The 27,100-nt window shown below is 38.3% G+C and overlaps 1 protein-coding gene across 4 annotated transcripts in view; it reads left to right on the forward strand.

Annotated features, from left to right (window-relative positions):
* Positions 1–27,100, forward strand: part of LOC145987935 (uncharacterized) — a 132,869-nt gene that overhangs the window by 60,577 nt on the left and 45,192 nt on the right. For 3 of the 4 annotated variants that reach the window (XM_083122761.1, XM_083122759.1, XM_083122760.1), the window contains exons 9-12: positions 3,477–7,300; positions 13,234–13,326; positions 16,531–16,701; positions 22,048–22,091. In XM_083122761.1, coding sequence (XP_082978887.1) covers positions 3,477–7,300; positions 13,234–13,326; positions 16,531–16,701; positions 22,048–22,091 — 4,132 coding nt within the window. The remainder of the gene's footprint in view (positions 1–3,476; positions 7,301–13,233; positions 13,327–16,530; positions 16,702–22,047; positions 22,092–27,100) is intronic. The other variant, XM_083122762.1, reaches the window with a different exon arrangement.

Below are 27,100 nucleotides of genomic sequence, written 5' to 3' on the forward strand. Positions count from 1 at the left end.
TGTTTTATTGACATAAAACAATGTTTTTCATAGTAATGTCAGTGATACTATAGCATTTTACATGTTTGTTTCAAGTATAAATTGTTACAACTGTGCAAACATTTTGTCAAGAAACCCGTAAATGAACAGTTCTATAGTTTCCTTTCCCACTGATTTGACACCTTTCTTTTTTTAGAAACTAGTTTCTCAATTACTTACGTAAAATTTAGAAATTTCGCACTTCCGATTTGTACAACCCATATAGAAATTACTTGAAATTACTTGAAAATATTCATGCGTTCACATAAGATAATCAGAATAGCTGTTCTTTCATCAAGAAACAAACTTTGCACATGCTGTTAGTGAAAATTTAATGAAATTGTGTAATCTGCAAAATTTCCAGGTATTTTACCTTTAGTGGGCAGATGGGATATGTACTGTATGCAGTGGAATCTCAATTTTATAACATTTTGCTATATTGGGACCATCAAGATTGAATGTATAATGTGAGAAAATTAAAATTCGGGAATGTAAAATCGGGGTTCCCCTACCATATATATCCTGTGGTCAGTAAACCCATTGTGGGTGGATGGGTTAAGCATATTCCAACACCACAAGGCAGCAATTAACGTGCCATTTCGTGCAAACTGCACATGATATTTCAGTTGTCTTTTTGTTTTATTAGTATGCATAGGAGGGTATGATATACTCGAATTAAAAAACAATGTATCCATTGTTACCATTAGTAACAAGTGGAGTTTGAAAGAGCGTTTTCCTCTGAATATTATGGGATAGATCTTATAAAATGTGTCTGTGACTCCTCAACCACCACTTTTTTTCTGAATATTTCACTTTTACGTGCAATAATAAGAACAAAAGAACATTTTAACTGTTCCGCAACACACCATCCTTACCGGGCCGCTTCTGGCAGGAAAACCCCAATAAACAACTAAATAGGCTCGTTAGTCCTGGGTTCCCATCCCGTTCCTCACCAGAGCGCTCGGAACCAAAGAATCAATCACAGGCAAGAACTTACTGAATTAATGTTGCAGGGTGATTGCTGAAAACTCGCAGAAATGGGCTTTATACATTTATTTACAATTCAACAAACAAGGCTCGGATTCTTCCAATAATTCTCTAATTTACATTATTTACATTTCTCTAACTTGAGCCCCATGGCAGAACTGCCAAGTGGAAGCTAACAGTAACAGTATTATACTCCCCTCACCGAAAAAAAAAGGGCTTACCAAGGTAAGTCTATGAGTCCAATGTCCTGGTGAGGTTTGCCTGAAAGAAAACAAAAACACTAACACTGTCCACTTCACTACACTTCACTGACTTCACACTTTCCGGAATAAGTCTCTCCGAATGTTCCTCACTGCATCCTGTAATCTCTGGAACCGGTGACATCCTAATTCATCGTCGTGAAGTCCATTTCCAGGTGTGGGCTGTTGGACATCCATGGCAAGGACATCCTCTTCCAGGTTGCTCCCTTCTTGTGAGGTTCTAGGATTGAACCTCTTCCCATCCACTCCTAGGGTAGGAGTAATATCCAGCACGTGAATTCGCGGCACTTCTCTGCTTAATTACTACAAAAAGTGCAAACACTCGCGAGTAAATATGTGCCTCCGAATAAAAAGAAACTTTTTACTAATGGAGATTTCTATTAGAACTGTCCCTTTAAAGAAACTATTTTCTAAGGGATGCGGCAAAGGAGATAAGACTGGTTTGTTATGGTCTACCCAGCTGTTACCCCCGAAACTCCATGGGGTGTGTCTGGGCCTGCTGACCATTCTTCCCAGCGCCTTTCGTTTCCACCAGAAACCGTACGTCACGCTTTGGGCATCTTTTCACGTGGTTGTTCACTGCTAATGCGATCAAATCCAAGTTTTCTGACCACTTGCTGTTCTCCGTGCAAAACATGGCTATCGCTCTCTTTACTGTCATAATTGCTGCTTCTGCGAGATCTGCTTGTGGGCGGTATGGAGTAATGTACACGGGTTTGCAGTTGATAGTTTTCAGTACTTGACGAAAAAGGCGGCTACAAAACACACTTTGATTATCACTGGTAAACATCGATGGAAAGCCGTAAAGATGACAATATTTCAATAGAGCATTGGAAATTGTCCTAGCTGTCACTGTTGTCAAAGGTGCCAAGAATATGTGTCTCGTGAAAGAATCTTCAATGAGAAATACGTAGCGATAACGCCCTCTAGAGCTGGTCGGAAATGGTCCAAACAAATCTCCGTACATTTTCACTCCTGGACATGGCTGATTGCGACTTCTCATGAATCTCATCTTTTTAGAAGAATCTGGATTGTATCTCAAACAAGTGAGGCATGATCTGCAGTAATCTATAACATCAGAGTAAACATTTTTCCACGTAAACTGTTCCAAAATCCAGTTCATCCAAAAAGCTATAAACTTCCATCGCTTTTGTTTCCCCATTAAAAGTCGGTAACTGTACTCTAATGTCGTCTGGAAGAATCCTCGGCCTGTTTGTATGTGTAGCATTATTTTCTGTACCCATTGTTGGCGTCGAACTCGTTTCCCCAATAGTGGGGGTGACAACGTAGACTGAGCCCTTGTCAGCATTTCAACCCTTTTTCAGTAACCGTTATTCAGTTTCCCTTTCTTTGCCTGTGTCCTTTCACACTAAAATCCAAGGATGAGACCCCAATAATTCTCTGTTCCGCAACACTCCACCCTTACCGGGCTGCTTCTGGCAGGAAAACCCAAATAAAAACTAAATAGGCTCGTTAGTCCTGGGTTCCCATCCCGTTCCTCACCAGAGCGTTCTGAACCAAAGAATCAATCACAGGCAAGAACTTACTGAATTAATGTTGCAGTGTGATTGCTGAAAACTCGCAGAAATGGGCTTTATACATTTATTTACAATTCAACAAACAAGGCTCGGATTCTTCCAATAATTCTCTAATTTACATTATTTACATTTCTCTAACTTGAGCCCCACGGCAGAACTGCCAAGTGGAAGCTAAGCATCGGCAGAACTGCCTCGGGATGCTCTTTCTCATGGGAGTCCACTGGAGACCGAAGATCACTCTCCCTTCTGCTCCGGTTCATAAACACCCTCCCTGTCCTCTGTCAGAGGCCATATTTATACTTCCTCCCGCGTCGCATGGGGGAGGGCTGAAAGTTCAAACCTTATTGGCTCTTTTAAACTACACAGAACCATGGAAGAAACCCAAGCATACAAAATCATACACAATCACAAAAAAGAAACAAAAAAACAAATACTGTTTGTAACATAACAGTGTGCGACAATTAGGGGTCATGGGGGACCCGGTGGCAAAAGTGTTTTGTGGCATCTTGCTGATCCTGCAAACTGTCCAGACTGGAAAACTGTTGATTTTAATCAAACCAATACTTTTGGATATATCATTATCAGTTCAGCCCTAATTTTTATGAGCCAGTCTATGATTTGAATGTGCTTCTGTAATGCTTTTGTAATACAGCTTACCTTCTTTTATTCTCAGTGAAAGGTGGAGGAGAAGATCTGGGTGGTGCCGTGGTGGAATTGAAGCTTCAGGAAAAGGAGGAAGAAAATGCCAAGCTTAAATGTCAATTGTGCTCACTTAGCAAGGAGAATTTGAGCATGAAGGAAAGATTAGAAAACTTGCAACAGAAAGCTGAGAGGTTACTTACTGTGGAGAAGGAGCTTGAACTTGCTTCTGGAGTTCTTGCGGACATGGAGAGTGAAAAATGTGAATTGCGGGATGAGGTTCAAAGAATTGCTAAGATCCTTGAGATGAAAGGTAGCGAGCACGAAGAGATGAAGGAGAAGGAGAAACTGACAACAGTGGAGTTAACCACCTTAAGAGAAGAATTTTCAAAGATCAATTCAGAACTCGCGTTCCAATCTCAGCACACTCAGAAGTTAGAGGAAGAGATTGTATTTGTTAAGAAGAAGATGGAAGCTGCTGAAGAGGAACTCCAAGGCAAAAACAAGATTCTTGCGGAAATGAAGGACGAAATGCTGCTTTTGGAGTCGAACCTATCTGCTGAACGAGACAAGAATATGGTTTACGAGGCGCAGATAAGTCAGTTAATTACGAACAATGCAGCCTTAGAGAGTTACATTGAAGAACTTAAAGATGATTTGAAAGCAACGCGTGACATTGAAAGCAAGCTACAGAGTGAGAAAAGAGAGCTATCGTCAGCAGCGAAAGAGCTGAGTGAATATATGAAGGATCTTCAAGTGCACATGAATGCACTGAAGAAACAGAATTCACAATGTGCTGTTGAGAGAAGTGACCTACAAAACAAAGTAAAACTTACAGATGAGAAGATCCTGTTGCTGGAGGCTGAGAATTCAGACTATCTCCAGATGTTTGAGGAGCTTGCTTGTGTATTGAAGGAAAAGGACTCTTCAAGCAACAAAAGTTGTATTTCTGAAACAGCAGAGCTGGAGAGTGGCATGGTTCCATTGAGCAACGTGAAGGGTGATTTGGAATGTGTGAAGGAAGAATTTCTACTGTCTCAGAAACAAAAACTGGAGCTGAAAGAATCTGTGGCAACAATATTGCAGCACCAGAGGCAAACACTACGGTCACTGTTGGAAGAATTTTTGAACAGTAATGACAATTTACTTTCTTCCGTGCAAGCAAGCGATACGTGTGATGATGTTGACAAAAGCAAACAGATTTTGACGAAAGTTTGCGAAGAAGTTAAGAAAAAGATGGCAGCATTGCAAAGTGAATTGGGGAGTTTGTCAGAAGACCGAGGCAAGATGAAGGAAGAGATGAATGTGTTGAAGGCTGACATCAAAAAGGCAAAATCAGAATATGAAAACCTGAAGGGAAAACATGATGAACTTATCCTCATGAGAAACCAGTCTGTAGAAGGAAGCGAAGCGCAGGGAAAAACATGTCAGATGATCACTCAGAAGCGAGATGGGTTACTTGTTGTGTACAAAAATAAGACTGAGTTGCAGGATTCATTGTCGAAGCTGTCAGTCGAAGGTCTTGACTCGGACGATTCCTGCAACAGGGAGCAGCAAGCTGAAGGTCAGATTTGTTCAAGTAATAATGAAATGCTTTCCAATTCGAAGGATAACTGTCAGTCCACAAGCATCCAGCTTATTGCATCTAATGGAAGCAAACCAGAACAACACAGTGCTCAGAAAGTGCCTGACGAAGAGGGAAGATTCGGTTTCAATGTGTCTGTTGAATTCCTTCATAGCTTTAAAGAACTGATAGGAAACTCTATTAAAAGGCTGCTGACCCTTCTCGAAAAAACAAGTGATGCAAATACAAGCTTGAGTGCAGAAGAGAAAGTGTTTGCTTTGTTGTCAGAAGAAGCTGGCAGTTTGCTGAAGGATCTCAACAGTCGAGGGCAAGAGCTTGTTCCATTTGACTGTGATGCGGAAAAGGAAATTACCATGATGGAAGCAAAGAACAAGTGGATGTACAACTCGTTAAATGCTGAATTAAAATATGAACGTGCAAGTAATGAAAATTCAGACAACTTGAGAAGTGACAGAAAGGAAATGAAACTGTTTCTAGAAGAGCTTGCAAAAATTAAGTCCACTCTGAACAATGATATGCACACATTGCACACTAAATTCTGTGATGTCGAAGCAATGCTAAAAAGTTCATGTGTAGTGGATGCTAAATTTGATGATGCAGTTGACATAAAAACTGAACAGTCCAAGTTGAAAGATGCAGTCACTGAAATAGAAGAAAAGTATAATGCTTTGTTACCACAATTACTGTGTGCAATATTTGGAGTTCTCCGTTGGTTAGAAAAGAGTTTAATATTAGAGAATGTATTATGCGGTTCAATGGACAGTTCATCACTGTCTGAATTATGCTTTATTTTAGTAACCAATAGTCAAGATGTTAGATGTGATGTTACTATTGACAAATGTGAAAATGATGAAGCAAGTGATCTGTTGTCGATAATTGGTAAAAACATCGCCGACCATAAGGTCTTAGTTGATCAACAAATTGAAAAATTGCAATCAGGCATAAAGAACATGATCGCTGAAGTTAACGAGACTGTAGACAAAACTCAGCACTTGGCGTTCGAGTTAGTGTGTGCCACCAAAAGTGTAAGCCAACCAATTGTGGAACTAGCTTCCTGTATGCGAGAAAATGTGTTGCTCGATGTTAAGAGTGACACGGTATCAGATGATGGTCTTGTGATTGCTAATAGTTTGCAAGGAGTTAAGAAATTGAACAGTTCGTTGGACAGTCTTGAAAGATGGGACCAGGTTGAAAAGAACAGATACATGTCAAATCAAGCTGAAGTGCAAGTAGAGGCTTGTACATTGCATCACAGTAGGTTGGTTGAAAGCAATTCAAATATGATGGATACTGTAGTTGAAACATGTGATGTTCCTTCAGAAACTGACAACGAGGAGCAATTTGACGATTCATTGGAAGAGAAATCAAGAATGCAGCAGTGTAAACTTAATATATCGAAGAGCTTGAAGACCACAAAGGAGAATAACGTTTCCAAAATAGAAAAGCCAACATCAGCCGGTTCAGTCAGGAGGCCACCAAGGGCCACAGATTCAAGAGGAAAGAGCAAATGGTCATTGAGAAGTCCTACTCGAACAAGGACAACCAAATCTACAAATGAGCAAGCAGACAAGGTTGGACGGGATAGATGTGAACGAAACATCCCCGAACCGAACGAAGTGAAACTCCACAGGAATTTTCTTGATCAAATAAGAACAGAGTTCACCATTGACGATAATCATTCTGTGAAATCTGATTCTCGAACTTCATTGCTTTCTGAGCAGAAAGATGATGCAGAATACAAGAAGCTGGTTGAAGGGTTCAGCAGGCAAAGAAATGATATTCAGGCCTTAAGAAAGAACAGTCGTGTTCTTCAGCAGAACATCCTGTCAGCAGAAAATTCTAGAGCAAAGTTGGAGAAGAAAATCTCAGAATTGGAAGGAGTTAACAAGCAGTTGAGATCAGAAAAAACTTCTGTTCTTGTCAAACAACGTGTTCTTGAAAGCAAATACAAGCAGCTGGAGAAAGAGCTTCGTGGAATGAGCAGCTCTCATAAGCAGCAGCCAGCTCAGAGTACTGAGTTGGCACACATGAAGGAATATAACGTGAAGCTGCTTGAGGAGAACATGTACTTGCAGGAAAAGATTCGTGAAACAGGCATGAACAAAGAACATTTAAAAGCAATCCAGAAAGAAAATGAAAATCTAAAGAAGCAAGTAACAGAATATTCTGTGCAATGCTCTCTATTGTTAGATGAATTGAACTCGAGCAAGAAAAAACTATCTGAAGTGAAGAAAGAATATGAAGTGCGATATGGTATGATAAAGGAGAAAATGGTAAGTGCATATCTAAATTTATATTTTGTAGTTCATTCATTTTCATTTTTTTCAAATTTAAACACTGTAAAGACAAATAGAATTCATAGATTTTTGTATATATTAAAAATGTGCCAATATTGATATAGTGGCAATAGTCAATGTCAATGTATGAATCTTGGAATGCATACCAATACTTTTTAGGTCCTCTTAGTGGTCGAGCAGGAACACAATTGGTCATATTCATTATATTATTAGAGCCACATATTTGTAGTGAAATGAAAGATAAAGATTTTGGCACAAAAACTGGCACATTTCGTTATCAAAAGTGGTACCTAAATTGGCTTTTCAGTGTTAAAATGGTGATAACCCTAAATTTGACTTTAAAAACTACACTTATTACACAAAATAAGCATTTTTCTTCTAATAACATTTATGTAGTAGTTATCAGAGTATTAAGTTTATTACTGTGTAGAGGAGTCCATTTTGGCTTCTCAAATATTTACAGCAGAATTAATAAATTTTCATGATTTGCATAACTTGCAGGATAATTCAGCCTTCAGAAAGTTGCAGGGTGGTAAATGAACTCTAAATTTGGTCGTTAAGAGTTTATTTCCCATTTTGAAGTTCATTTCGCATTATTTCGTGACAAAACATGATAGGAAAATGCACCTCGAATCTTTCAAAAACATGAAAAATGAACATTACAGTGTGTTATTTCAAATTTCGTGTTACTGTGTTCAATACAGTAGAACCCAGATTTTCCATTTTTGTGCATTATACATAGTCTTCATGGTGTAAATCAGTGTTTCCCAACGTGTGTGCTGTGGCACATTACTGTGCCGCGAGAATCTCCAGGTGTGCTGCAAAATTTCGTAGACTTTGTGATATTTCTGGTAAAAAATATTAAAATAATTTCGCTTAATAACACAATATTTATTGTTATGCAAAGAATAAGTGAATAATATTCAATATAAATTTAAACAATATTCAAGAAATTAAGTTATTTTACAGGTGATGTATTTGCTAACAGCTAAGCTAAAGCCTTAAAGAAAAACATTTGAATTATTAATGAGACACTTGAGGTTGTTGCTTCTTACACAAAAGTTCAATTCGTGGTGGAATTGAAGGCAAACAACACACACGCATTTCCTGTTCAACTGAGAGAAGTCTTGTTTTTGATGTTTGTTAGTGCGGAAAAGCCCAGTTCGCACAAGTAGGTGGTTGAAAAATGTAACAGGGTATTAACTGCTTCCGCTGCTATTGCTGCTGGGTACTCATTCTTTGCTAACATCCAAAACTTGGTAAGTGGTAGTTCACCATATTTCAGTTGTAGTGTTCTGTCTGTCTGAAGTTCTGTGAGCTGCTCTTCTTTCTCCAGAAAAAGTTCGGTGGTTGATTCTGGGGGCATAGCATAAGGATTGCACACCCAATCATAATTGTCGACAGTGATGGAGGGGAAATATTGCGCCATGTTATTCTGAAGAGCCACAAGGTGATTTAAAATTAGTTGTGATGTAATATTTCCCTGCAGATCTGCCTCGAAAGTCAGAAGAAACATCTTAAGATTTTTCTTCTCCACATGTGATTTTCATATTCCAAGTTTTTTCAAGAACCCGTTGAGTTTATCAGTTGACAGCATGCTTTCTTGCATACTTAATTTAATTAATTTAAATGGCGAAAAATATCAGACAAGTAGGCTACCTTTGCACACCACTCCTCGTCATTCAACAGAACAGCAAAGTCGATGCTAAACAAATTTAATAGCTCTTCTCTCAGCTCATAAAATCTCTCTAGGACTTTACCTTTTGACAACCAGCAGATCTCAGTATGGAGAACCAAAGTATCATGTTGAGATCCCGCTTCATGGCACATTTGTTTCAGAAGTCTTGTCTTAGAGGCCTAGACTTAACGAAATTCACCAGGCTAACGACTGAGTCTAAAACACTTTGAAGTTCGGTTGGAATAGTTTGTCATTAGAGCCTCACGATCTATGAAGCAATTTGTTGAACCAACATTCGGAAAATCTTGTTTCAGTACAAATCTTTCAGTCATTGCTGGTGCACCATCTGTACAAGCAGAAAGACAATTTTTCCGGGACAGCCCTTTTTGTTCCAAGATGCTGGATATGCAATTATACACATCTGCTCCGGTTGACGTTGATGGCAATTCAGTCCATGAAAGAAATTGTTCAATAATGGAATCCTCATCAACAAATCTGATGTAACTCAATAATTGACATTTCTTACTTATATCTGTTGACTCATCGATCTGTAGTGACCGTCGCTTAGCTTTTCATGTACGTGACACTGGATATCTGAAGACATGTTATCAATCCGCTGGGCTATAGTATTGTTTGACAAAGGAACCAAGGATATTTTCTTCTCTGCACTGTCACCTAACATCGATTTCACAATTTCTTTGCAGCCAGGTAAAATTAAGTCTTCTGCGATAGTGTGGGGATGCATTTTTTTCGCTACTATTTTGGCAACTTTATAACTGGCCAGTAGTGCTTTTTCAGCCATACTTGCTCTACTTACCATAACTTTTGCTTGCTTTTTTTTTTTTCCTATGACAACAATCGGCTAAAATAGTTATTATCTTTTCCAGATAAGTGACTATGTTTGTTATTCAAATGTCTTTTCAATTTACTAGGAACCATGGATTCATTGCTTAGTTTTTCTCCACACACAAGACATTCTGGTACAGGATGGTTTTCAGGTCCGCTGAATGTAAATCCAAAGTTTAAATAACTTTCTTTGTACTGATTGTTCCAGCAGGTTCTACGGCATCCTTTGCTGCTTTCAAGTCACTTGCATTTAGAATTGGTTCGTTTGCACTTTTGTCACTGCTCAATGATTCTGTAACTGTCTCATCTTCAACTTTCCTCCTTTTCACCAAAAACTTATCCATACTGAAGCTAAATGACACCAGAAACCGGACAAAAAGACGTTACGACTGCCAGTCTACAAACAACTGACTTGTGAAGGCAAGCTGTGCTCTTGCCAAGTCGAACGTCAGTCACCACAGTGGCCAACTAAAAGTTTACGTCAACGTAGGATCCGAGCACTTCGAGTTCTGTCGGTCGCAGGGCTTCTTGAGTCAGTTGTCAACATGGTGCCAATGTGAGTTCCTTCCTGCCGAGGTCGTTCATGCCTGTAAGTGTTGCCACTTATGAATCGGAATTTTGTCAACTCTTCAGCCTGAGTGACAACAGACATGTTACACTGTAAAATTAGCATCTTAATTGCTATATTTATCAGATAATTATTCGGGGGTGGTCCCTATCAATATTCTCTAAATTATTTGAACAGACTGTGTAAAGCATTGTAATACTCCAAAAAGTTAACCTGCTCTGCAACACAAGAAAAATGCCTCATTAAGCAATCAATGTGCCTTTGTTAAGTTGTTAAGTTCAGCATTGCACAATCTTTTCAATAATGCTGATAGAATGAATCAATAAAGTTTGTTAAATGACAACGACTCCTTACCACAAGAATATAATTATTCTTTAGATGCTTAAATATACGTGCAACCACACATGTATGTCTTTCCAGTGACTTATTGCAAGAGTTGGCTATTGTGCTTGACTCGATAAAATAAAATTATTGAGGAAGAAAAATTCATAATAATAACCAGTGGCTCGACAGCCCTTGAAGGGCCTTGAACTATCTCCCGACTGCCAGTCTCCCTCCCACAATCCTATAGAGGTGTGGAGATATTCAACCGGTAATGGGGTGACGTGGGGTCAGCACGTCAAACCTCTCCCCTCCCCTGCCGTTATAGGAGATTTTTATGACCGGGTTACGCTACTCACTCGTAGCTCTCCAATTTCTTCACGAAGGTGGGTTGCCACCGGTCCTATACACAGACTGAGAACCCAGGCAGACTCGAACCCATGCCATCCCGCATTCGGAGCCCTCAGACCGCACGGCCACGGAGGAGGACGAAGCAGATTCATATGAATCAAAAATAGCCAAAAATAATAATTTACCTCAAAATGTTTAAATGTTTGATTCTTGGGAAGGTTTGTTAAGGAGTTGAAATGGGATTTAAGTCCACTTTATGCACAGTAAGGCTACTCGGGACTGGATCTACGGTTTAAATTAGGATGCGAACCACTATGTGCATTCACCGGGAATTGAACCCGGGACCCATCGATTACAAGGCAACGACACTATCACTGCACCATCGGGGAGGCATCGTTTGTTAAGGAGGATTCTCAAAATCAGTCTTCACGAAATTGAGAAAAATAATATACGACTCAAGAAATCGTTAATTAATTTTAACACGCGTATTTTAGGCTGCCTCGACAGTAGAATAGTTATTTGCTACGAATAATACTATTTGCCCTGAGATATGATAATTTACATAGGCATCCCGCTGCCATTATACTTATTTTAGTGTGTATTGCGCTCTGATTCGGGACCACTTGTAACTGTTTGGATATATTCGGTTTACCGCCACACAAGCGGTCATTCTTCAGTCTGATCACAAACTACTCGAGCTGGAAACATTGTTTGGAGGCAACAGCGATACCCAACCCTGCCTGTTGATGACCTGCAAAGGGTTGAAAGGCCGCTCCCTCAAAATTCCGAGAAACATCAAAGTGCTACACTGAAATCCAGTTATAGTACGTTAGTGTGCCGCAGGATCTCACTACATAGTACAATGCGCCATGAGCAAAGAAAGGTTGGGAACCACTGGTGTAAATGGAGCAAAATGTTATAACTTTTCCTCGATTTTACATTTTACCACATTTTAAGTTGTTTTTTTTTCATCTCAGTCCTCTGGAAAACGTAATACCAAGGTTCCACTGTATATAATTGCATTAGAAGGAAGTATCAATCGTGTTTGTGCTATGAATTTAATGTTAATGTTTGAGTATTGACCTGGACAGGGATGTCCAGTTCGGACTGATGGCAAATTAGTTGAAAATGACATTATATTTAACTGTCATATTAATTGGCTGGCTTGTATGGTTGAGTGGTCAGCACAACATACCAAGAAGCAAGAGGTACCAGGTTCAAAACCTGGTCAAGGCATGGATGTATCATTGTGTTTATCCCATCATCCATTACTTCTGTTCATCTTTCATCCTCGTTGCAATTAACATGTTCTCTATCAATGTCAAAATGCTGGGTTTTTCAATGATGCCCAATCAGGATTCTCAGTAAGAGATAAAGTCAGTGTAGCTGCAATTGGTGTCAAGCTCCTTTATGGTTCATTTTCTTATGTACAAGGTCTGGCAAAAAAGATGTAACAGATTAGGAAATAATACTATTCAGATGTGTGAATTGCTGGAAACTATTGAATAGAGATATCTATGCCATTTACAAAAGTGAAATTGGAGTTGTCAGCAAACAACATTTTAATACAAAAAATGATGACCATCTTTGCGGATGCACTTAGTAAGTTCATCTCTGAAGCTGACGGTATCAAATTAATTTCATAACAAACCAAAGGAAGTCGTAGAGAGAGCAATCCGGTGATCACAATGGCCAAAATATGTCGCAACAGTGGGAAATGCCGATGTTCTGAAAACATGCTGTTGACAACTGCTATTTAAATCCTTGCTGTATGAGGTGTCGCCACATCCTGTTGGAACCATACTCAGGTTACAGAGTTGGGTTGTCAGGCTATTATGCATCATCGAAATGAAGCAATCTGATTTGACGGTAACAGTACAGTCGTCTTCCTAAAAAAATACTAGCAAATGACCCCAAATTTACACACACAGCACTACACCATAATTTCTTCACAGTGCAGTTCATGGAACTGTTCTGTGTTAGTTGCAAACCAATAGTTTCAAACACTTTTAGGTGTTGCAGTTAATGTCAGTTCTAACACACATCCATAGATCGAAAGTTTTCCACCTGCAAAGTAAGAACAACTCCTAATTGCTGTTGGAAAATTAGTTTTTAATTATTATAATTTTTTTTTTTTTTTTTTAGAAACAAGCGTACATAGAGCGAATTGAAAAAATTAAGGAAGAAAGAGATGACCGTGATGCATTAAGATATGCTTGCAAGGACTACCTTACAAAGGTAAGTGGACATTTTAAGTATTTGTCTTATGGATTTTTCATGTGTTTTTAATGTTTTTAATGACAAAGTAAGTGTATAACTTGAACTTAAAATTGAATTTTAATTCTATGTATACACTGTATGTTTGGATTGGAGGGGGAGGGGCTTATCAATGACCATAATATAATTTTTATTTTTACAACACCAACATATTTCTCAAATAACGAGAAGTTATTTTATTTGCTCAGTAACGAGTCATTTAATTCCCAGTGGGGAAATCATATTCTTTACAGAGATTAATTCATTCACTGAATTTAGACTACCCTGGGGACATTTTGTGTGCATATAAAACACATTTGAGGAGGTAGTATATATTTATGTACAGTATTGCTAAACTGAAGTTAGTTTCATATTCTTTTGTGTCTACATACAAAAATAACTGTAATTGCTGAAGGACATTCCAAAATTTTATCGTGGATAAAAATGTCTCTACTTATGACAACAATATTTTTTGATGTTATTGTGATCTTGAAAATTTAAGGTCCTTACTTGTTGGTATCAATAATTTTTTGTTCAGTTCTTTTTAGTATCATTTCAAAAATTCAAATTAGCCCTTCCTTTTTTCGTTTAACATTTGTAATACATTATTCCCAAGTGCAACTAGCATCTTTTTTTTATATATGGCCTTTTTTATTGTGTTGAATACAAAATCCCTTGGTTGTCCTGGGAAACTGAAATTTAATACCCTGAATTGTATCATGGATCTAAAGAAAACCTACATATCTGAGGCTGATCTGTCACCCAGTTTTGAAGATGCATACCCTTGTCTTTATAAATGAGTGAACAGCATATATTAACCCTCAAGTCAGGATTTTAATGATATGTCTGGTATACCCTGGACAGTATTTGAATTGCCCATTCATCAGCTCTCTGTCTTGTTTCATTGTTCATGGAAAGATTAGTTTTTCTGTAAAAGCTTTTCTTAAACCCAGTGAGCTTCTGCACTATCGCCATCATCAGTAACCTTAAAAATCATAAATTTTATCTTGCGGCTCATGATGGCACTACAAGAGTGGAGTGGAGGGCAGATGACCTAACCAACCCACAGTCCCAGCAAACAAGAAAAAACTATATTCTTTTTTAGCCCAAAATTTCCATTTTTGTATGGTATGTATACTCTGTCCTGGTAATCTCTGGAGTGAATGAAAGCTAGTGGCTCAAGAGGGCTCGACCAATGAACGTGTGTGAGGGAACTGGATTGCATGGAGAGGGGAAATGAAATGCAGCTACCATCTGTTTGGAGCCATGTCTTACTGCTTCAGTCCACCCACTCGCTTTCTTCTTCTTCTCTAGCGTTATGCACAGCCTTGTTCCAGAGATTCCCAGGATAGAGTATAGTGTCACATTAAATGTGGACCCCCTCCCCAGAAAATATTCCTACCTCTGCATTTTTTTTTTTTTTTTTTATGCAGTCACTGGTTCCCAAGCGCTAACGCAAAATCACTGTTTAGATGTGCAGTCTTGAATATACAAGGTGTCCCTTAAATCTGGACCAATAGGAGTTTTCAAAAGGATGGTGGCTCTCCACATTACTTGCTTACATTGCGACATTACCTTAACACACAGTGTCCCATATATTGGCCAATGAGAAATGAAATAGTCTCCAAGGAAACCCACATCTCACTCTGCTAAATTTGAATTTGTGAGACCATCTAAAAACCTTGGCCCACAAGGTCAAAATTCAGAGCAATCTCCTTCTAAAATAACTCTCTGTGCAGGTGTGTTAGAAAATTTCTGCGACAGAGATCTATAAAGTGTTGCAGGAGCAGAGATTTCGTCTTCAACTGTGTGTGTGATACAATGGCGAACACTTTGAACAAACTTTGTAATTGTTTGTGTTTTTCTTCTATGGGTTCAAATTTATTGGATACCCTGTATTGTTCTCATAACTGTTGGTCTCTGAAAGGAATCTGTAATCAATTTTTTTCATAAATCCATGACTTTTCACCAACATTGTACGACCAGTACTTGGTTACATGTTAATCTGCATCTACTGATAAAATTTGGGACGTATATTATGGCTCAAAAATAGAAAAATTGACATTTCCAAACCCATCAAGTGTTGCACATGACCTCTATCAGTAGTTGATTGAGTTTTGGTATTAAGTGCAGTTTATGGACAGTAAGGCTAATTGGGACTGGACCTACAGTTTAAAGTGCCTCCACCAGGTATTGAACCTGGGACCCCTTAATTACAAGGCGATGACGCTACCACAATAGCATCGGGGAGGCCCTATCTGTCAGTTGTAAGCCACAGATTAGCATGATGCCAGTCACAATACTGTGAATTATGACTGCAATAATTTCTCTCCTGAAAATGACATTGTGGAAAAAAAAAAATTTCCAGAATTTTCTATGTGGAATGACCTGCCAACCAAAAGTACTTAAAAATATGTCAGTAGACAGCGTTTCATAATGCAGACCAGCAGCATATCTCTCCTAGTTTCCAAAGTTTGGGCTGTATGACTGTTCAAACACTACATATGTACAATTTTATTTTCTCCAAGAATATTATCTTCATTAATCATTTCTGAATCATGGAAATTGGTCTCCAAAACAAGCCTCTAATGACATCTGTGTTTATTGTATGCACTGAACAGTACGGCTATGAAACAGTTGCTAATTTGATGCCAAGATGTCATCAGAGTAGAAAATGTGTTATATTTGTTGTCAGCAGTCATGGTCAAATTTCCTAAACAAGCAAATACTGATGGCTACGAGAAATCATTCAAGCAGAATTTTAATTTAAGATTGAGATGAAAAGTTTATCCTTACATATGAAATAGATTAACCTATTAAAGATATTTTTAGAGTAGTGAGTTCAGTTGTTTAGATCGATTGTGTGTAATGCTATGGACTTGCACAGCCCTTATTTTTGATGTCCCTAGTTACAAACTGCTGGCATAATGTTTTGGATTTTACTAAAATACAGTGGATCTCCAAATTTGCATTTCTCCACGTTCTACATTTGATCTTCATGGTCTAAATAGAGCAAAATGCTATAAAATTTTCACATATTTTAAATTTTCCTGCATTTTGAACTTTTTTTCTTCTTCTGGGTTCCATGAAAAACATCGAGGCTCCATTGTAATTATTATTCACAAGCATATCATCAATATAAGTACATACAGTCTGAGCTTAATGTTTACTTTTTAACCTTGATAGATTGCAGAAAACCAATCACGTATGTCTGAATTATCTTCCAAAATGTGGAATCTCGGAGAAAAATTATTGTTAGAGAAACAGGAACGTTCTTGGTTGGAAAGTTTACTCAATGAAATAAAGGATCGACTGCAGAAAGATACCGATGGGCAAGAAATGTTACGTTTACTTTTGGTAAGCAGTCTGTACAACCAAGTTTGTAGCATTTTGTTTTTAGTTCATAGTAATTATCAGTTGATAATATTGCATCAGTAAAATTGGCTATTATTTCTCCAGATAGCCATCAATTAGCTTTTTAGAATTCCACCATTACTATTGCTTTTTTTTAATATATTAGGCATGGACCAATGAGAAATGTTTTCCAATTCCAATAAAGTAGCCACATAAAATTTACCAATACCAGTAAGTGAAATGATATTGATCCAATATAAAATTGTAAATGATCCTCGAAGAATATAAATAGTTCATTAATAACAGTATGTTTGCCTGAAAATCTCCAATGAGCCGTGCTTCTCTCCAGCAAAGTCCACAATGTTCGCTCTGTCAACATACCAGGACATTGCACATTAGTCGCAGTTCCCTGTGTCTGGTTGCAAATTGTGATTTGCAGTTTCACCCATACAAATTACAAGCTGTGCAACAGCTGTGACCGCCAAATAACGTTAGGCAGGTGGAGATAATTTTAAAGTATAGACTTGCTGTTGGTGTCAGTGTATTAACATGGTGTTTGGTGTATTCACAATCACAATGTGTCTGTATTTCACAACCATCAATACATCTTTCGCATCTACCCTCAGGAGCTCCAAATTTTGAAAAACATTGGGTGGATTAGATTGAATTGGAGCTAGAAGTTTAAATAAAAAAAAAATCCTCACAAATCCTTTCTTCTTAACACTAGGCGAGAGTATTCTCTGAGAGGTTTCATGGGAACTGAATTTTCTTAAAGCATGTTCCAGTTGGAAAAGCCAGAAGAAATTAAACAATATTGTTTTTTATCCTTAGCCTTCTTACACACTTTACAGAACCACCTTCATTTTTATCATAAAAAAATCACAGATGTTTGCGTTGCTGTGAATTTTGAACATTCTTTGTTCCTCATTCACTTGATATCAAATCACACTTTCCAGAATTATTGAAGGCGAACTTGGTAAATCACTAACAGCTGATTCTGAATCGAATTTAAATCTAGAGTATCGGAACAGTGGTCAAGAATATTGTAAATAAATTATATTATACATGGCACTAAGTAAATCACAATCACACTAACTTCAACCAATTCATTCCTTGTGAGTGGTACTCCACTTCTCCCTCACCCAAGAAAATCGGCACTTGTTCATTGTTGCCACCACTTCCCATGTCAGTTCAACTAGGCCGACAGTCTGGCTTCTTGAAAACTACGAACGTAAGTCACCTGATTAGCAATAGGAGAGAGAAATAAAGTGTACATAAACAATGCATGTTTACTTTTTTTTTTTAATCTGTTGTTTACTGAGCAATCCACAAAGCACAATAACAAACATACAATAATATTTAAAGAATTACAAATTATTGGGTTGGCTAGGGGCCCCATGGTCCCATATACATTGGCGCCACTGCCAACCCTGAATTTTTTTTTTTGGTACTATTTCCTGTTGCTCACCTTGTAGTAAAAATTTATCTGGGATGAAAACAGTCAATAAGAATTAGGGATGGGACAGATTAATTGGTACTCTGTCTATATCGGTGTATTGGTTTATTGGTAAAATTACCAATTATTATACCGATCCGATGTGTATATATATAAATATCTTACAATTTAGTGCAAAATTCTGCCATTTAGTTATACTCTGTAATTTTTATGGATAATCTCCATTCTCTAATTTTAAAAAAAGTAAATGTCTAAGTATGCAGCTTCTTTTGCACTGCAGTCACCTGGAAATAAACATTTATTAAGATGACAATGACTCATTCAGATTCTTTAAGTGTCATTTGGATTTCTCTATCGGATCGGTTATCAGTGTTGGTAAATTTTATATCTGTATTTTGTTGGTATTGGTCAAATTTTGTATTGGCCCATTCCTAATAAAAATCATAGATTTATAATAAACATTTAATACTTACAATATGTATGTAAATGCATTTCAAAATCTGTAACGTTATCGTACTTTCTTTACTCAACAAATAATTAAATAAATAACTGGGTAAAGCAGACGATTGGTATATGACTTAATGGGCAAGGCCAAAAGAAAAAGAAAACAAAAAAAAAAACCTGGCTTTCTGTGAAAAATGTTGAGATTTGTAATGTTTCCAGTTCTTTTCTTGTGCTTCCAAAATATACCTGACGAATCAGAAAGTAAAGGCAGAACAACTTCAACACAAGTAACTAGGATCAGATGATCAAATCACTTCCCATGTAGTCCCCATGCAGTATGGTGCACTTGTGGTGTCGTTCTACTAACTCATGCATTGCTGCAGAGAGGAAGTTGTTGTTCTGCTCCCCAAACTAGGTATGCACCACTTCTGTTACTTCATTACCAGTGGCAAACCTCCCTCAGAGCATCCTTCAGTGGACTGAAGATGTGATGATCTCACTCTCCAGGTACAGGCTTGGAGAAGGATGTGGAAGTTTAACCCCAAGCTTATCTACAGTTGCTACCACTGTGGGTGGATCTGCATTTCTCTGCTGTGAATTACAGGTTGCAGGATCTCTCACAGAAAAGCAGATCAAGTTTCACTGTTCACTGTTTGCCAATGTTCCTGGGAAAGTCTCAAAAGAAAGCCAGCTTGATTTTGCTGGCAGATCTGCCCCTTTTAGTTTCTTGAGAAGATTTGCTCCCACCCCATGCTTGATACGTAGAGGCATAACGAAAAAACTAAATTTGAAATAACACATTGTAGTGTTAGTTTTTCATGTTTTTGAAAGGTGTGAGGTGCAATTTGCTACCATGTTTTTTCACTAAATGATGTGAAATGAACTGCAAAATGTGAAATAAACTCTTAAACATGAAATTTAGGGTTTATTTACCGAAGTGGCATCTTCTGAGCTCTGAATTATCCTGCAAGTTTTGCAAATCTCGATAAATTCATTAATTTTGCTGTAAATATTTGAGAAGGAAAAATAGACTCCTTTACACAGGAATAAACTTAACACACTGATGCCCGTTCGCACCAACATTGCATAAACTCCCAGGTTTGAAAATCCACGGGTCAGGGTAACACTTGAGTTAGGATCATTTTCCATTGCACCAATCTGAAAGGCATTCCACCCCACGTGAGTCATGAAACCCCGGCTTTACTCTAGGATAGCAGCTAGCCTCAAAGCAAGTGCCTAAACGTCATACAGATGCAAGCACGTAATTGGTTACCTGTTTCGACAAGGCGTGTTTCAACTCATAGCACCTCGTGACTCTCTCCTCGTGGTGGGGCTGCGTGGCAGGAAAAAAGAGAAAGGTTGGCGGTAACGGGATTTTGGTATCTCCGTAAACAGTGACAAGTGACTGCCACAAGAAAAATTCAAGCTCGTGATAAAGATGGGAAAAAATATTTATAAATGTTGATATTTTTGCAGCTTGCAATCATGGTAAGTAGTTTTACAGTGATGTTTGCAGTAGATTTCTATGTATACATGTACCTTCACAGAGTGTTCACGATCGTTTATGGTTAGGACTATTCCATTTTAACCGGCTAGTGGGTGTATGTTCATGTTTATATTGCACGTTTAAATTTACAAACTCTGTACTGCAGAATGTGCACAGTAAACGTCTGCAAAAGTATATATTTAATAACATACTATATATTTTTTGCATTTTACATACGCAGTTTGAGTCTATTACTTCCCATTTTATATTTATTTAGTTTTGAAACTCTGAAGTGATACATTACCAGTTGCAGACGGCAGCCATTACTCCGCTTTTACTCGCCAATCTCGGAGGGTAAAGTTGACCTTGCTTTTACTCCCAGCTTACCTGGCATTTCTGTTGGTGCAACAGATAATCAGACGATTCATGGGTTAACTCTGAGTTTACTCTTACTCGCGACTAAATCGACGTTGGTGCAAATGGACATAACTACATAAATGTGCTATTAAAAGTGAAATGTTAATTTTGTGTAATAAGTATACTTTTTTATTTGCCATTTTAACACTGAAATGTTATTTTATATACTGCTTTTTATCCTGAAATATGCCAAGTTTTTGTACTGAAATGTTGATCATTTATTCACCATAAATGTGTGGCTGTATTGATACGTAGTGATGGACACATTGCCAGTGGCAGTTGTCTCCAGAACCCTCAGATCTTGGTAACATACCAGAAACTTGATTCCAACCTGTGTGCTGTTGATTGTGCATCCTGGTGAGATGTTTGGGAACCTACTCCCGTGAAGATTGCTGTATCCCAAGTCATGCACCGTGGCAAGTGTGGATCCACAGCTAACATAAAAATGTGCATCCAGTTAGGACACTGTTATCATCAGTCTTCTCTATTCAAGACGTCCACTCTGTTGATGTGGGCTTGTGCCAGTGACTTTATCAGGTAGCCAGTCACTGCTCTCAAGTAGAACATAACGAATAGGAAAATAATGCAATGTGAACAATAAATATGGAGAAACTAATACTCACTTTATCCGCAAAACGGTTTATTTCCCCTTCTTTTTTCTGAATAAAAACCTAAATTTGATAAAAACTATACTTATTACACAAAATTAACATTTCTCTTTATGGTCCCAATAGCACAATATAGAAAGAAAAGTTAGTATGCTAAAAACCACGGGCTCCATTATTTTCATATTGAGCATTATCCCCAACATGCTCATTTTCTTGCATATTCTTCCAAAATGCTGATTTTGTTGACAGAACTGATCCAGTTTGCTGAAATTTATTTACTGACAACACTGTTGGTTTTGTGGGTGGGGTTTTATGGGACTCCCCTTTGAAAAGTTTAAGTACACAGTGCTGACGAATGGCGAGTCCTGTATGACCAAAATTAAGGCTCCACAATAAGCACTTTCTCACAAATACTAGAACTATTTTCTGTCACCATTCACTCCAGCACCAAGGACTACGATAAAGATTTTTGCCAACTTTGTTATTTTATTTCAAACCACATTGTATGTAGTCAGAACTTTGGTACCTACCATTGCTGTGTAAAAGAATTATTTTCGTAAGACGCAATGTAGCAATGACTTGTTTTTAGCATTGTTGGAAATAACTCAAAATATTACAGAATGAAGGTTGAGCTTTTACAGTTCAACTATGCACAGTGGAATCCAGATTTTGTATTTTTCCTCATTATACATTTACTCTTTATGGTCAGAATAGTGCAAAATGTTACAAAAATTTCCTAAATATTACATTTTCTTACATTTTAAGTTTTTTTTTTTTTTTTTATCTTCGTCCCCAGAAAAATGTAAAATTGAGATTCCACTGTGACACTCGTAAAGATGTTACTATAAGCATAAAATGAACTTTGGTAATGGCAGAGGTAATTTGACATGTTAGGTGTATTATGAATGGGAAATTTAATTATTTTTTTTCTTTTGTAGGAACGTGATTGCAGGCAGTTTGATTTTGACATGATAGACGTGGGGTAAGCTGATATGCTTATTTATTAAATAATTTGCTTTATTTGTTGATTTATTTTGCACACTCCTATTCAGATAGGGTTAAGATTATGCCACTTGATCGAATTTACGTCATTATAAGAATAGCAGGGATGAAAACTGATCAGTGAAACCCTATACAGATCTATAATTTGAGTTTTTGTTTCCTTTCATATGTAATTTTCTTACTTCCATTATTTTATTTTGAGATATATAATAACTTTCCAGTGGTTAACAGATTCTTTTTTTCAATTCCATGAAAGAGAATACATTCTATTTATCGTCACTTATGAAACGGGTTTCTTGAGCATTGGCTTTCTGCATTGCTTAAAAAATTAAGCATTACAGTTTGAGACCATGTTTTCTTCTCTGCTTCCTAATATGTTATTCAGCATGCTATGTTACCATGACATCCTTGTTTACAGTGCATTAATGTTTATTTTTTTTAAATACGAAATTAAAACAGTTTTATTTTCAATAAAAGTTGAGGAAATCAGAAGATCAGGAATGAAATTGAGTGCAGAAAAGAGGGAGGTGTTAATGACAACAAGAAATTAAGGGCTGAGCCGATACCACTTTGAACTGATGCCGATACTCTTACCGATTCCCACCAATACCGATACTTGAAAATTGCAATAATTAAAATTTGTTCAAAATATTGACCAGTATTGCTGTTTAAATATTCTTCTCCAATTATATGCATCACATCTGACTACCATGCGAGACACCTGGGTTCGATCCCCGGTGGGGGAGAACCAGGATTTTTTCTACCTGGTCAAGCGGCTCCAGCACCCACCCACCATCGTATAAAGTGTGTACCTGGAGGAAACTCTGGGGGGAAAAGGTGGCCAGAGGCATGGTGCTGATCACATCACCCCCAGCTTTGCCCGTGATCAAGAAAGTGTGGGGCCCTAACTCCACACCCCTGTACATCTTCATGGCATGGTGCAAAGCACAGGGGAGCACTTTACCTTTTAATTATATGCATCAATTTGCCAATAAATTTTCTTTAGAATATTCAAGACTTGCATCAGAATATTAAAATAGGTATTATGTAATAACAGAATATAGTTATCCGTGCAAAATAAAAAGAAAGTGTGAATATGGATAATTCCAGGATAATTAGATGCTGTGAAAGTATCACGCATCATTTTTGCCAACCCCGTGAAAGACCAAAATGCCGGAAAAGTATCGGTAGATGAATTCCAACTTTTCGATACCGATACCACTGGTGTCTGCTGATACCGATACGTACAGGGATGTACCTATGAGATGCAAGAAGGTAGTACATATATAACACTTGCTATGTGCCAATAATTATGTATGGAGCAGAGACTTGGACAATGATAGAGACAAAAGAAAGATGCAGGAAGTGGAGATGAAATTTTTAAGTAGTGTATTGAGGAAGACTAGAAGCGATAGAATAAGGAAAGAGAGATCCGGCAGACAGTGGGGATGGTGAAGCTTCAGGACAGAATAGATCAGGCACAGATGAGATGGTTCAGACACATGAAGAGGATGGGTGCAGAAAGACTACCAGTAAGAGCTTACAATGCACAAGGAGTGGGAGTAAGGCAAGCGGGAGACCAAGACGTTGGTGGAAAGAGCAAATAGTGGAGAGTGTTGGAAGAAAAGGACAACACCGTGGAAAGAGAGAAGTGGTAGAAGACCAAGGAAAAATGGTGAGGCTTCACTTCTATGTCGACCTAGCCAAAGGCAGGAAACTGCGAAGGATGATGATGATGAAAAAGTTGTGCAGTGAATGGCTATGAGGATGTTGAATGGCATTATATTTAGTCTAGGAATTAATTTGTGCGGTTGTTACGCACACATTGAAGCTGTAGTTCAAACACAAAATACATAAATACCTTAAGAAAAATATTGTCCATCGCGAGCCACCACTTTCGCCCATCTGTCAGGAAAGTTACGGATTCCGTGGTGAAAAGTCCTCATCCTTTGAAGCGATCCAGTCAGAGACCCATTTTTCGATATCTTCTGAAGAAGTGAACCGCTGTCCAATCAAATCCTTATTCATGCAATCGAACAAGTAGTAGTCCGAAGGAGCAACGTCTGGTGAATACGGCGGGTGGGGTAAAACTTCCAATCCGACATTTTCTAAATAGGTTTTGACCGGTTTTGCGACATGTGGGGGAGCGTTATCATGTTGAAAATTAAGTTTATCATGTCTGTTCTCCCATTCTGGTCGTTTCCTGGCTAGAGCTTGCTTCAAACGCATTAATTGTCATCGATAACGTTCTCCATTAATAGTTTCACCCGGTTGCAGCAGCTCATAGTACACCACACCTTTCATATCCCACCATACGCACAGCATAACCTTTGCACAGTGAATATCTCGTTTCAGTTGTGATGGACCTGGTTCACCTGGCTTCACCCAGGCCTTTTTTCGTTTCGGGTTCTCGTAATGGATCCACTTCTCCTTGCCAGTAACAATGCGATGCAAAAACCCCTTTCTTTTCTGTCTTTGAAGCAGCAATTCGCAAATGGTTTTTCGTCTTTCAACGTCTCTGTCTTTCAATTCATGTGGAACCCAATGTGACATCTTTTGAATCATTCCCATGGCTTTGAGGCATTTGGAAACTGTTGTTTGATCAACGCCTAATGCTTCTGCAAGTTCTTCCTGTGTTTGACATGAATCCTGATCGAGCAATGCTCTCAATTCTTAGTCTTCAAATTTTTTTGGCTGTCCAGGTTGCTCTTGATCTTCCAGGCCGAAATCACCACTTCTAAACCGTGCAAACCACTTCTGACATGTTCGCTCAGCTAGCGCATGGTCACCATACACTTCCACCAAAATACGATGACTTTCGGTAGCACTTTTCTGCATGTTAAAGTAATGAAGCAGAACACCCCGCAAAAACACTTTATCTGGCACGAACTGCACCATGTTCAGTTGACTACAAAATGCTGTTGTTGACGCATCAATCATCTGCCCTATACTACGAACGATGCACGCTGACAGGAGTTTTCAACGCATGTGTGGCTACATGGAACTGTGGGACAATATGCTCGTTACGCCATCTCTTGTCCAGGCGCACAAATTAATTCCTAGACCAAATATATATGAGGGGCAGTCAAATGAAAACCGAACACCCGCTACAAAATTACAATGGAGTTTGTTTTATTCAAAAGTAATTGCCACAATTTTAAGACCTTTATCCTACTGGGAGACGAGACGATCAATTCCAGTCTTGTAGAAAGATGTAGGTCGCTGACTGATCCACAAGCTCACCCACTGTTGCACTTCATCGTCCGAATGAAACCGACGTCCACAAATGTCTTTCTTCAGTTACCAAAATGTGGAAGTCACAAGGGGAAAGATCGGGGCTGTACGGAGGATGTTCAAGCATTTCCAAGCCAAATGTCTGAAGCTTATCCCTCACCAGATTGGCAGTATGGGGACGGGCGTTGTCATGCAAAAGGATGATTCCGCTCTAGGAAGTCGACAAGCAGAAGGCCCTTGCAGTAGAAGAAGCAGCTCAGCATGACCTTACCGGAACTCGTATGGACAGCCTGTCCTGGGCGTGGATCGTCTTGCAGTGATGTGCATCCTTCGCGGAATCTCTTCTGCCACTCGTGCACACTTGTCAGGGACATGCAGTGTTCGCCATACACTGCAGACATGCGTCGATGAATTTTGCATGTTCCAGCACCTTCAGCCACCAAGAAACGAACCACACCTCTCTGCTCTTCTTAGCTTGCCTCCATTTTCAATGCTGGACGAACACACTTTTTACTACGCTCACTTCCTGAGCAATGACGAAGCAACTGTGTGGACCTTTGCGTTTTCACTATGCATTTCTCCTACCCTACAGATGGCAGTAACGATACATAACATCAGTGTTGCCAACTTTTGCGAGGAATGTGTTTTATGGTGGGTGTTCGGTTTTCATTTGACTGCCCCTCATAGATATATACCATATTTACTCATGTATAATGTGCACTTTTTTCCAAAAAAATTGCCCCCAAAACTGTGGTGCAGATTATGCATGGAATAATTCGGACAGCCAACATTAAAATCACACATGTTTTCAATGTCACTACGTATGACACGTATATATCAACAGGCGCAAGGACAAATTATCAGGTTGGATTTCCTTAGTAACAATAATTTTAAGGAAAACACTTATTAAAGTGAAATGGGCATTTCCCATGATTTTTCAATTTGTATTGGAAATTTTTGCAACACCGAGAAAAGCACCACAGAATTCAAGCATGCACCTCCCATCGCATGGGATGCGTATCAGCTGTATTTGTCAGGGGGGAACAATTGGAAATAACTTCCTGAGTGCTGCAAATCCAAAACATAATTTTGATCTGTCTTTCTTCTACTAATGAATAAACAAGGTAGTTACAAAAGTAAATGCTTTTGGATGCTAAACACAGAGGAGAGAGTGAGAGGGGAGGGGGAGGTGGCATGGGTTGGTGACTCACTTCATACACAAGATGATATTCTCTTGGTCCACATAGCAACAGGTGACTCATTGAATAGGTATATTGTCACTTGCTCTTGATCGACATAGCAACAGCTTTACAACCTAGAACTAAGATAACCATTTCTTGAACCTGAATTGTACTGTGCATTATATACGAGATACAATTGTTTGTTGTTTTTTTCCATCAAAAACTAGGTGCGCATTATACACGCATAAATATATAAAAAATTAAATCAGTTTTACTTTTCAGAGCTAATTTATCAATTTGCTGTAATGAAATTAGTTAGTAATTTGTATTTGACCCTTCCTCTAGTTTCCATTCCTGGAATGTGGGAATAAACAAAGTCTCTTAGAAATTACGTGATCTCTAAGGAAGGAAATGATTCCAGCCATATTAACCTTGGAGGTGTTGCAGGTCAAGATTCCCACACTCCTAGAAAACCTGGAAATTTCAGGGGATTTGAGAAAAGCGCAAATCTCATGGAAAATTGAATTGATCAATTTCATCTTATCATCACTCATCCTAATTGTCGCAATTAGCC

The sequence above is a fragment of the Lepisma saccharinum genome, chromosome 5 (genome assembly GCF_977018435.1).
Source record: "Lepisma saccharinum chromosome 5, izLepSacc3.1, whole genome shotgun sequence".
Taxonomy (NCBI): Eukaryota; Metazoa; Arthropoda; class Insecta; order Zygentoma; family Lepismatidae; genus Lepisma; species Lepisma saccharinum.